This window comes from Periplaneta americana, chromosome 15, assembly GCF_040183065.1.
Source record: "Periplaneta americana isolate PAMFEO1 chromosome 15, P.americana_PAMFEO1_priV1, whole genome shotgun sequence".
Classification (NCBI taxonomy): Eukaryota; Metazoa; Arthropoda; class Insecta; order Blattodea; family Blattidae; genus Periplaneta; species Periplaneta americana.
In genome coordinates, this window is record NC_091131.1 from 62,328,680 (window position 1) to 62,341,665 (window position 12,986).

Sequence of the window (12,986 nt, forward strand, 5' to 3'; positions counted from 1 at the left end):
GGAAATAGTTAAATAATACCGGTAATAATTAATCAAAGGCAAGGAATTATATCATAGCTGCCAATAAACCAGTGTATGGTAAGAGAAAATTGCATATCTTTTAGAAAAAATATGTGAAAAATGTAAGCTTAAACAAGATAAAACGTATTTAATATAGTGTATAGCCTTCAGCGATGGGCGTTTGACTGCATTTGCCCTCCATGCGCACGGGGAATTCCAAGTGCAAGCGCTGCAGCGCGCTAGTGTGCCAGCAGCTATAACAGATCTTACAGCTTTTAAATGAGCTAAATTTAGGACTTCAGGGAAAAGAAATTCTTAATACACGATTTGCAGATAGAATTGCAGCTTTTAAGGAGAAATTGTTGTTATGGATACGTCAAATGCAAAAGGGCGAAATATATCATTTCCCATCCTTATCTAAGCGCAAAGAATTTTGAACAATGAAAATTCCGAAATGTACGCATGTATTCTATCGGTCTATTAGAGGAATTTACATCAAGGTTCCACGATTTAGATTGCCTGGAAATGGATTTGCATATTTTTGCTACATGTTCCGATTCCAACTGATTATTGATAACGTCCCCCCTTCATTATAGTGCGAATTGATTGACCTGCGATGTGATCGAGAGATGCGAGCGAAATATGATTCAAGGTCGAGTCTTATTCAGTTTTATGACGGATTCCCAAGAGGACGCTTTCCCAATCTGCATAAGCTGTGTGAGAAAGTTTTGTGTTTATTTGGTTCCACTTATAGATGTGAACAGTTATTTTCTATTACGAAAATAAACAAATCTCAAACAAGAAATGATGGGCTTTAACGGCAGTTCTTCGCATAGCTTGTGCTAATACAGTTTCTCCAAATCTTGAGAAATTGAGTAATATGAATTAATGTGCAACAGACATGTTTTGTTTCGTGTTTAAGGAAGTGTTTCATTACTTTTTGTTCTTATTTAGTTTGGTAGAACAACATTTTCTTTTGAAACATACAGTACGTACCGCAACTTGAATAAACCGGTTTTCGTGCACTCTATAAGCACACTTATCTCGTAGTACACCGTGCAAGCACAGAATGTATAATTCTGCCCAACTCTGGCCTAAGTGTAGACATTCAGACATAGGAATTGTATAGTATCTGTTTGAGTATTGCATGTAATGTAATGGATTAGTGTTTTGATAAACAATGTAGAACTGCCGTATGGATGTGGAAAATAAGATAAAAATGTCTAATAATAAAGACACGACTCCTTTTAAGATATCTAATTACTGTGACATTTTATAAATTAATATTACTGAAATTTGAAAAGGGTGGCCTGGCCTAATTGAGTAGATCCATTAATTCTGGCTGAAAACCAACGTAGGCCTAACTTATGGCCTAAATAAAGTATAATATAACAAAATGTGTTTAATATTCAGCCTATGAATTGTACGTGTTTGAGTTTTGTACACAATATAACGGAATATTTTTATAACTGATATAAAACTGTATCATGTGTGAAATAACGACAAATAATAATTAATAACGAATCCTTGTATTAAATTACAGCGATTTTTTACGAGATGTTATTATTCAAGATTTTAAAAATATGTAAAAGGAAAAGGATTACTTTACTTTGTTGCAAATGTATATACAATATATCTATCTATAATCCGTAATGTAGGCCATTATATTGACTCCTTGTACGATGTATGATTATTTTTTCAATTGTTTTCTTCTGATATTAACATTAAAACTCTTTGGTTTTGTTGATGAAATATGACAGCAGTACGACTGACAAAAGCAGACGACACAGTGTTGCTAAGTTGAGCCTTCCGACCTACTACTAGAGTCGACCGTGATTGGTTTCAATGTTGTAATATTTTTAATGACCTTTACGGTTTAATGTTTGTATTATATAACGTGTTCCTATAGTCGCGACGCTGTTATTCCCGGCGTGACTCCTCCTCTTTGCTTACGTCTTAGGAAGTGAAGGCTCTGTAAAATCTAGATAGGTAGTATCGTTCGCCATTTTTGTTATTTTGTTGCCGAACTACCAGACGAGGAATCTATTTGCCATACCGTTAAACATTATCATGTCGTAGCTCCTATGATAATAAATCAAACGCATTGTAATTGAACAAATAATTGACCGGCAAATAACGTCCTCGTGTGCTTTCTGCGAACGCCAACGAAAGAGCCAAAATGGCGGGCGATTGTATTAAGTATTTATCGAGCCTTAGGAAATGCATAACGTCATCATCAGCGAATCACAAGACGCACACGTTTAAATGTAGCCGACCTGCAACGTGATTGGCTGCCGGAAATAAGAGCGACGGGACTATAATAATTAACCATTCATGGACCTGAATGTGACAAAAGCTGAATATAGGAGAAACAAAAATAAAATCTCAGTATTAAAAGGTTTGTATAATAATGCAAGATTCCAATAAAAAGTTGTTTGTTAGAATCATTCCCTCCATTTTAAACGAGGTTTGAGCCTTTAACTTCGTTTTCTCGAAACTCTAAATTTGCATATTTATAGTTTTGGCATGCATGGGACGTAATAATTCTTACTATGATTCTTTGGAATGAGAGTAAAGTTAGGAGTCTGATATTGTAGATCAAGAGCATATAAAAGAACTCTTCCCAGAAAAAGAGAAGTGCAGGCGGAATTCATTGCGTCGATCATCCTCGCTGTTGAATTTCCCTACTTTTCAGACAGACTTGAATCTCATTGCTGTGCAAATTTCGCAATGGAAATGCAAATACCCCTTCAAGTTATCTAATGAAACTGAACAGACTGCTGACTGACGAAATAAGAAATACGAAAATACGAAATATGAGAACAGATGCAATAAACTCGAGTTCCTTCAAGGCTTGATATCAGGTGTGTTCTTAATTTTAAAAATTCACAAATCTAAACGTTATTTACGTTCACTCCATACCTTCACTGTGTTTTGATATATTTTCTCTTTCAGTTTTCGAACTGCAACGGCCCACTTCCTCGCTAGTGAGATGAGATCAAGTTTGATGTATCCCAAACACACGTATTATTTGCCACCTGACTTCGACGACAAGTGTTCTTCACTTCCAGAGTTTTGTCCTAAATCCGGTCTTCGCATGGAGTTACTTAAGGTATGTTTTCAAATTCTTGTTTCAAGAGCTTAAAGATACGAGACGATTCAGTCCAAATTACCTCACTAAACTACAGCTGGCCAGTCTCCGGCTCTGACATTTCGCTGGAAAGAGAAGAGAGAACGAGAGAGAAAGATAGTGACCAGCATTGCCAACCTGTGATGTTTTGAAGTTGTGAAAAGAACCTCGAAATTCCACTGTGAATGAAACTATTCTGCTAAATTTTAACCTTAAAACACTCTAGTTCGGTTTAAAGTAATGTTTTTAATTCTATTGTAATTTGCTGTTGCAAGACTTGAGTTCTGGGAGAGAGGCGGGCACTAGAGGTTAAAGTTGTCTGCTAGAACCAACCAGCTATGAGCGTCTGATGTATTTAGCGCGATGTTGCCACTTCTTTTTTATGCGAAGCACGTGGCGAACGAGTCGTTACTTCTTTGTGTTATAGTACAGGCGAAGTAGTTGTGTTGTTTTGTGCTTGAGCGATTTACGGTGCCTGTAAATCTTATTATTGATATAGTAATATAGAAGAAAAAAATCGGCTCTTTTAAGTCATGAATTTATATACAGATTGCGTAAATATTTTGAGAAGGAGCGAGACAATGGAGAACCTCTTCTCCCTGTTACGAAAGTGGTAGATGGAGTTTGTGACGCTTTGAAGGTGGGGAAAAACAACCGTTAAAAGTGTGGCGTCTTTCCACTTGAGTATTAACAGATTCTAAGGAAAGTAGAGTCTATTTCATTTGATACACTTTCATTATAAAGATATTCCCATAGTCTGTGGTAATATAGGCCTACTGTAGGTCTATGTATAATTTACATAGTACGTATTCGCATTAGTTTTTATTCTGTTATAATTATTTAGCCTTGTACTTTAACGAAAGATGCGATCTACATTTGTGTAAAACTGTAAAATGATTTACCTATGTGTTCGCATTAGTGCTTTTTTTTTTTTTTTGTGATCTACGCTAGCTGTGTAAATTAACGAAGGATGTGATCTAAGTTATATGTAAAACGATTTATAGGCAAGCCTACGCATTCGAATTAGTTTTTATTCCGCGCCACAAAATCGGCCGGCGAGAGCGTGACAGTTTTCATTCTGTCTATACGTATCGGCAACACTGTCTCCCTCGGTCACGAGAAACGTCAGGGCCGGAGAACGACCGGCTGTACTGTAGGCCTAATTGAAGGGCTCCCTGCAAAAAGAGAGTGGCTCCACTTGTTGATGAAATTAATGTCTTGCTTGTTTCATACGTTAAAAATATGCTGGACACCTTTTAGTGCAAGAACGGTGTGATTCCGAGCATTTGGTAGTAAGTTACGGTGGAATTGGAGCTGAGTTCCCAATCGTTTCGTCCACACCTGTGGAGTAACGGTTAGCGCGTCTGGCCGCGAAACCAGGTGGCCCGGATTCGATTCCTGGTAGGGGCAAGTTACCTGGTTGAGGTTTTTTCCGGGGTTTTCCCTCAACCCAATATGAGCAAATGCTGGGTAACTTTCGATGCTGGACCCCGGACTCATTTCACCGGCATTATCACCTTCATCTCATTCAGACGCTAAATAACCTAAGATGTTGATAAAGCGTCGTAAAAAATAACCTACCCAATCGTTTCGTTGCAAAAAGGATCTTGAAGCTATATACAGAATGAACCGTAAGTAATGCCATTAATTTCAGGGGGTTATTCTTTGAGATATTCCAAACAAAAATGTTTAATACAATTTTGCTCGTTTTCGCTTATTTTTTATATAAAATTATTTTACAAATCTAGTCTTTCAGGTAAGGCTCCCTGTAAAGCAGATTTGAATAATTTCAAGGGAAAAATTGTTCCGGGGCCGGGTATCGATCCCGGGACCTCTGGTTGAACGTACCAGCGCTCTGCCAACTGAGCTACCCGGGAACTCCACCCGACACCGTCTCAACTTTTCCCTTTATATCCACAGAACTCGCGTGGGTTGACGAAACGCCAGAGACCCACATCGAGTGCACACAATCTCTGTGTGACTTGGAATTGTGGTTTTCTGTTAACGTACACAGTGACGTATATATTTTGCAAATCTAGTCTTTCAGGTAAGGCTCCCTGTAAAGCAGATTTGAATAATTTCAAGGGAAAAATTGTTCCGGGGCTAGAAAACCACAATTCCAAGTCACACAGAGATTGTGTGCACTCGATGTGGGTCTCTGGCGTTTCGTCAGCCCACGCGAGTTGTGTGGATAAAAAGGGAAAAGTTGAGACGGTGTCGGGTGGAGTTCCCGGGTAGCTCAGTTGGCAGAGCGCTGGTACGTTCAACCAGAGGTCCCGGGATCGATACCCGGCCCTGGAACAATTTTTCTCTTGAAATTATTCAAAATTATTTTATATCAAACATATCATAGCGCATTTTGAGAAAGCCGTTGATTTAATTCCCAATATGCTCAGTTATTTTTAGAGTGTACTGGGTGAACAGTAAAGAGCAGAACAAGTTTCACGGATCTTAGCCGGGGCCGGCCGGCTATGCGCGCGGAGATGGGGGACTCAAGGCAGCGCGAGGCTTTATTGTGAGTTGAACTCTTGCACACAGTCTTATACAGGGACATCGTTTTATTTTTACTAACATTTTTAATATTAACCTGGCTATACCTTTGGATTAACGGTTCAGAGCCGGAAACACTGTTTGCTACTCTCTTCCACGATTGAAGTTCGATGATTCTGGCGTAAAATACAAACAAATCACTTTATTAGGTATAGGATGGAAGAAAAGTAGTTCATCCATTTACGTAAAGTAGGATATATCGTAATTTTGAGTTCGATAATTTTCATTAGGTTTTTGTTTAATCAAAATACAGTACAGTATTAACAATAAGTGTTTTTACTCACGAACTGAGTTATCCATGCGAACGTATTCATTATGCAGTGTATATTATACTGTCTACAGCACATTAACGAACAAAATAGAGAATGAAGTTAAATTGAAAAATAATCATAATATGGATATTTAAACACATTTTTGAAAATGGTGGCCGTTCATTTCGATACAGGCTTCAGTTCTTTTGTGCATATATTCGCACTATAGACTATTGCATCTAATTTCCAATTACCAGTTTTGTCCTTTGTACTAGTGACTCATGTTGAAATTCTATACCTATTATATAAAAGAGTACCTTACGTACTGTAAATTCAATCTTCACTTCTGCCCGACCCGCACAGATAACATTACTCAAACATGCTATCTACTGTCCGTCCAAGTGGTTATGTCGCAGGATCGTAGAAAGGGGGGAACTCACGTGACAGTTAATTACTTTTATTTAAGTTATTTTAAACAGTTGCAGGTGAGGGAAATCGGGATGCGACGTAGGCAAACGGACGACAGTACCTGTGCGAAAATATGATTCAATATTGAAAGCTCTTTCGTCACTGGAAAACGCGAACATATTTCTGGAACGTACTATACTCACTAACTCAATACTGTTTGTGTTTACTACGACCTTAAGGCGACTTTGACTGTATACGCTTGGTTGTGTGAGGAGAACAGTTGGACGTTCACTAGTAGAGGGGGTGGGAGTGAAGTACATTCAAAAACTCAGGTACAATAAAAATTGAAGTAAAAAGAAAATGATGTCCCTGTACTTATGTATTAAACTGTACTCTTGCAAACGTGGCACGTGTTTGTTAGGTGATGGAATACAGTGCGTATTAAGTGAAATGGCTCAATTCGGGTACCGGTATTCTGTTCCCCAAAAAGTATTCATTTATGATTCATACATCCGTACAGAATCTGCGAGCGTCGTAAGGAGATTATTTCAAGAGAGATTTCCTGATGTTCAAGTTCCAGGTCGAACTACGATTCATAGATTAGTAAATAAATTACGTGAAACGAGGAAGTCTTCTTGATAAGAAACATAATAAACCACGTACAGTACTCACAGAAGAAACTCTAGATAACATTGGTCTCCTAGAAAATTACTTCGACGTCTTTCTCAGCAAATGGAAATTTCCTATGGCTCTGTTCGAATGGCTACAAAATTATTGAAGTTAAAGCCCTATAAATTTACTGTAGTGCAAGAACTTAAACCGGGTAATGGCCAATTTCCAAAGCATGTGCCAGAAATGCTTAAACAACGAAGAGAAACACTCCCAACATCACTTGGCTTGATAATGTGAGTACTTTTATTTGTAAGTGTTTATTGTTTGTTTCTTTGTTAGAAATATCTTACGCAACAAACTGTAGTGTACCTATATTTACTGGCTTGATAATGTGAGTACTTTTATTTTTAAGTGTTTATTTTTTGTTTCTTTGTTAGAAATAACTTAAGCGACAAACCGTAGTGTATATTTAATGCGGACTTCCTGTCACCCGCCTCCGCGAGCATAGCAAGCCGGCCGGCTAAGAACCGTGAAACCTGTTCTGCTCTATCCTGTTCACCCAATTTTATAATATATTATTGAAACAATTTTAGTTTTTTCCTTTAAATGTACAAAAATTTCATCAGAACAAATGTAACTTTTCGTTCTGCAAAGGAATTTTACAATGTTATATTTGTTCGGATCGGATTTCTACACATTTAAAAGACAAAACTAAAATTATTTCAATCATTTTTATCATAATGCACTGCTCTCTTAAAATGACGGAGCATATTGAGGATTAAATCAATGACTTTCCCAAAACACGCTATGAAATGTTTCATATAAAACCATTTTTATGTCGAAGAGGAAGCAAAAACGAGCAAAATTGAATTAAACTTTTTTGTTTGAAATATCTCAAAGAAAAACTCCATGAAATTAATGATATTATTACAATTCAACCTACTGCATATGTATATGTATAGGCCTATGCATACATACATGAATACAGTCGCCCTGGTTGGCAAGTTGGTATAGCGCTGGCCTTCTATGCTCAAGGTTGCGGGTTCGATCCCGGGCCAGGTCGATGGCATTTAAGTGTGCTTAATTGCGACAGGCTCATGTCAGTAGATTTACTGGCATGTAAAAGAACTCCTGCGGGACAAAATTCCGGCACATCCGGCGACGCTGATATAACCTCTGCAGTTGCGAGCGTCGTTAAATAAACCATAACATTCGTTAACATACATGAATACATGCATATATGCATACGTACACATAAATACATACATACATACATGTTTTGCCCATGGGCAGGTCTTTCACTGCAAACCCAGCATTCTCCAATATTTCTTATTTTCTGCCTTCCTTTTAGTCTGTATATATCTGCTATTCTTTTATTGTATTTCATGATGTTGACACAGTAATTGTCTCTTCAGTGCAAGGCGTGGCTAATTATACTAACTTTATTGCAAAAAGGGGTTAACTCCATTATTGTTTATATTTCCCCGTCCAAATTGTTGATTATAATAAATGATTGAGTAATAAAATGAAGCTCCTGGGCACCTAGGACACACTCTAAAAAAGGAAAGAAGCTCAGTTAAAATTTGAAATTTGTAAAGTGGAGCTACTCGTTTTTGCAGGGAGCCCTTCAATTTTATTTTGCGTCTATGTTGCTGTTAGAGAGTATCTTAAATTAATATTAAAAATTGTCCACTCCTTTTTTAATTCATGATTAGATCCCGGATATATGTATACTAGTGGCTTGTGCAGCAAATGCTGCAAACTAAGTTCATTAGACGTTCAAATAAACATTTTTCAGATTTATTTTCAATGAAGAATACCAGACATTCGGAAAGTTATTTGCTTCCATAACAATGAAAGATATCTCTCTCTCTCTCGAGCCAATACTGAAGAGAACCACGCATATAAATATCTACACCACACCACCATTAAATATATGAAAAAGACCCAATCCCACTTGATTAATAATTATAAAAATATTTGATTTTTAATAATATTATTATCTTACGTAAGTTTTATAGCTTTCAGTAACATATACTATATATACTATATAGCCGCCACTCAGTAAAATATAGAAATCAAAATCTAATTTAAGTTATTCTCTACATCTACTTATATAACCCCAAAACGTTTCACTTTCATATCATCAATATAGCATTACTATGTATAATTAATGAAAAATAGTCACATCATGGCATTAACTACAATAATATTTCATGTCTAATGGTAATAATGTCATCAAACCACTTCAAGTTTTGTAGTTTTTAATATCCAATACACAGCTGTACCCAGAAAATTACACACCACAGAATCGAACCTGTAAATTATTTTTAGTAAGTTAAGTTTTTAATAACCAATTTAATTTGAGCTCTAAATATGTCAGCATTCTTGCAGATCATGGCCTTCGTGTAATATTGTTTACTGTAGTATGTGTTTTGTTTTATTCTGAAATGCAACACGGCCGACTTGATGCTCCTTTACAAAAAAAGCGAAGGGTATATCAAGTAGGCCGTGAATGATATTAGCTAGTTCTCAAAACTGACGACAGATGGATTTTGGAAAATAGGAAAATTATGTTTAAAAATTGACATTTTACTGAAAACTACTATTTTTCCGAAAAACTTTGAGTTCCAAGCTTCAAAATGAAGGGTCATTTATTAAAATCCGTCCATCCGTTTTCCCGTAATTTCCATTACCTGTTCAAATTATATATATAGATGCATTATAAACTAAAAGTTGAACTACAATAATTATTGCTGTAGCATTTATAGTATATATATATATATATATATATATATATATATATATATATATATATATATATATATTATTTTTTACCTAAAAGCATTAAAAATTTAACTTCTCATAAGAAATTAAAGAAAATACTTCTATTGTAGACGTTTCAAAGGTTGTAGTTCATATTGCTCATTTGACATTCAGGAATAAATAAAAAGAAAAGAATGGCTCATAAATATTCATGTCTGTGGACATTATTATAAAAACGGCACATCAGTGCACAAAACCGGCCACTTTTTTTGGTATGATAATTACTCATAATGGTAAAACTTTCAGTAAATCTGAAAATAGTCTATAATTGCAGAAGTAGTGAATACTGAACATGTCAAATTGCAAGGTGAAAGAGTTATTAATTGATGAGAAAAAAATATATTGAATTTCCCTAATTTTTTAGTGCTCAGACCTGTATAATCCCCTTAATAAAGTTCACTTTTGCACAGATACCATATATAATATATTTCTAATGAACTTCAGTAATTGGTATAGCTTAATTGTGTAACTTGAGTTGTTCAAGAAGTTCCTGTTCTCATATTTCTCTTGGAGGCTCATTCTCAATCTCAAAATAGGCCCTATGATTTTAAAATAGTACATTATGCAACGAGCCTATAATGGTAGTAATTAAGACGCAAGTATGATTGTTTATAAAACGAGCGCAAGCGAGTTTCATAATTTTCATACGAGCATCTTAATTACCATTATAGGCAAGTTTCATACGACTTTTTATGCTCGACCATATTTCTAATTTGAAAGTATTCAAAATTATGGTTATGTGCGAACTGACCTGAATTGTGGGATGTGCGCAGACGCGAAAGTATTGATTTTTTCCGAGGCCGAATTTCATTGACCTTGGCACAGAATAAGATGAACATTACCCTGGTATAACCTGAAAATTGATTTAGAATTGAAAAACGAGATGACAAATTGAATTTATTTGAATATTATTTACAATTAACTCTAATTATTATAGTAACAGAACATAACCTTCTGCGACAGTATTGGATTTCCAGCCTCCGTGACTTTTCGCTAATTCTCTTTCGATTGCATATCCGAGAATAATCGATACTTGCGGTTTTATAACGGTACAAAGCTGACTTGTCATTGGCTGAGGTTTTATAACGGTACAAAGCTGACTTGTCATTGGCTGAACACCTGTACTTTAATGAGTAAGTGTACTTTAATGACATGCATTAAAGGACTGCTACCAGGTGTATAATTACTACATTTCGGCATGGTCGAGCATAAAGTTATTATACTCACAACCTTAGAGAATGTTTTTTTTTCTACATACAGGAACAAATGAACTGCACTACGAATCTTGTAGAATGCAACATCAATGGCAAGAAATTTCCTTGCTGTGATGTATTTGAGTACGTACAGAGTGAGCAAGGTCCTTGCTATGGAATGAACTCGCAGCAGGCAGTGCACTACCTACAGAGGTAGGGATTAATAATTCTATCTACATTGTAAGTCTGAAGATGTCAATGAAATTCTACAACCTTGCATCCAATCTTGTAAGACTGAAATATTCCTTCTTTGTTTATTTTCATAGTAAAGTCCGTATGGAAAACTACACTGAGCCGAATATTACCGACACTACGCACCGTCAATTAACAGTTCGAATCCAATTGTTTGAACATACAACAGTTTATGGAGCACATGTGAGTATTTATTTTCATTTTGTACATTAATCAAAGGTCAACTTTGGGTTATACACGTATGCTGAAGTACAGAGCGTTCGAGTCAAGATGTCCACTCACTACCGGTGCTGCGCGGGCGCCTCATGTCGTCCTCGTGTTGCCCGTCTCCCGCCAAACGGTGACAGTAATTTGCGGGAAAATAAAACTCATAACACCGATATAAAAAGCTTATTGCTGGAAGTGGTGACTTCAGGCATTCAAGCATGCTTGACATCGCTTCAGCACATTCCCGGGCACTTTCTATAGTTCATCTTCACTTATGTCAGGCATGTCAATTGATGCCCACAGGAGCAAGCGCGCGCTTTAGAGCCCAGGAGAGCCTGAGCGCTTTACAGCGGTAAGGAAAGAGACAGACGAAAGAGGTGGTATATGCCGCTTGGTCGAGCTATATTCAGGGATGGCCAGTACTGATTCAATAGGCTAGATAAAGGGAAGAGAACTTAGTAAAACTGTATCCATGTTAATTTTTAGATTTGCCTGAAAAGTATAAGTGCATTATAAGAATGTAAGTTTTAATTTTAATGCTCATTTTTCACAAGTTTGATTTTTTTATCCAAAAGAAATATTTTCTCAACTTTTCGTATAGAAAAGTTAAATTTTCAGGTATAGGCCTATTTACTTAGTAGCTTTACAGATGTTTTCGTAAATCTAATATACCGTATATACGTATTACTGAAGATAGTGTATTGAAAATTTTGAAAATATTCGCATGGAAATGGTTTGTAAGGAAATAAATTAACAAAGCAACTACTGTTACATCATAAGCAAAAGATACGTGCCCATGTGTTGTAAAAATGTCAGCTCTATAGCTTCAGCAGATTTAGAGAAAATAATTTAATATTCTGATGATAGAAAGTTGCTCACAAATATCACCTTAAAAGCATAATGCGATAAGAGTTTTGTTATGTAATATTAGTTACACTTAAAACGGATACAGTACCTAGGTAACTTTGCTTTGTGCTGTAATATTGTTTTGATCAGTTTATTGATTACTTTTGTAAGGCAAAAGATACCATCAATATAAATTCCAACTTATCATGTAATACTCAATCTCTTTCTTTGGAATATCACTTTCTTTATGAATGATGTGTTTCATCCACTTAATACAGTATAATATTATACTACTATGCAATTTAAGTGAATATTCCTTCTTAACTCTCTATTATGTTATTAAGAACTTAAAACACAAGTGCAATATTAAGAAATCAGTGTTAGTACTTTTATTTTACAGACAATATAGATAATATTAAACAGAAAGAAGTCATATAAAAATAACGACATAAAATTTCACGTTCCGTTTGAAGTTTGTGCACCACTGTTTTCTTAATCCAACAGGTTGCATATTCATACACACAACCCTTCCTCCTTCCAACTTAGCGCTTGCTGCCTGCGCACGACGTCAAGGTCAGAAAAATGCGCTTTCTTTGACATCACTGACTTATGTGATGCACTACACGGGTTTTGTACGGCTTTATCTTCAACAAAATTTATTGGCGTGTTGAATTAAGGTTTTTGACACCCCTACTTCCTGCGTTAATCTGC

At 36.0% G+C, this 12,986-nt stretch overlaps 1 protein-coding gene across 1 annotated transcript in view; it reads left to right on the forward strand.

The window, feature by feature from the left end:
• The first annotated feature begins 2,859 nt into the window (after positions 1-2,859).
• LOC138715637 (sodium channel protein Nach-like) overlaps positions 2,860-12,986 on the forward strand; it is a 31,534-nt gene continuing 21,407 nt past the window's right edge. Inside the window, exons 1-3 of the mRNA XM_069848712.1 lie at positions 2,860-3,112; positions 11,038-11,183; positions 11,297-11,405. Coding sequence (XP_069704813.1) covers positions 2,993-3,112; positions 11,038-11,183; positions 11,297-11,405 — 375 coding nt within the window. The 5' untranslated portion in view covers positions 2,860-2,992. The remainder of the gene's footprint in view (positions 3,113-11,037; positions 11,184-11,296; positions 11,406-12,986) is intronic.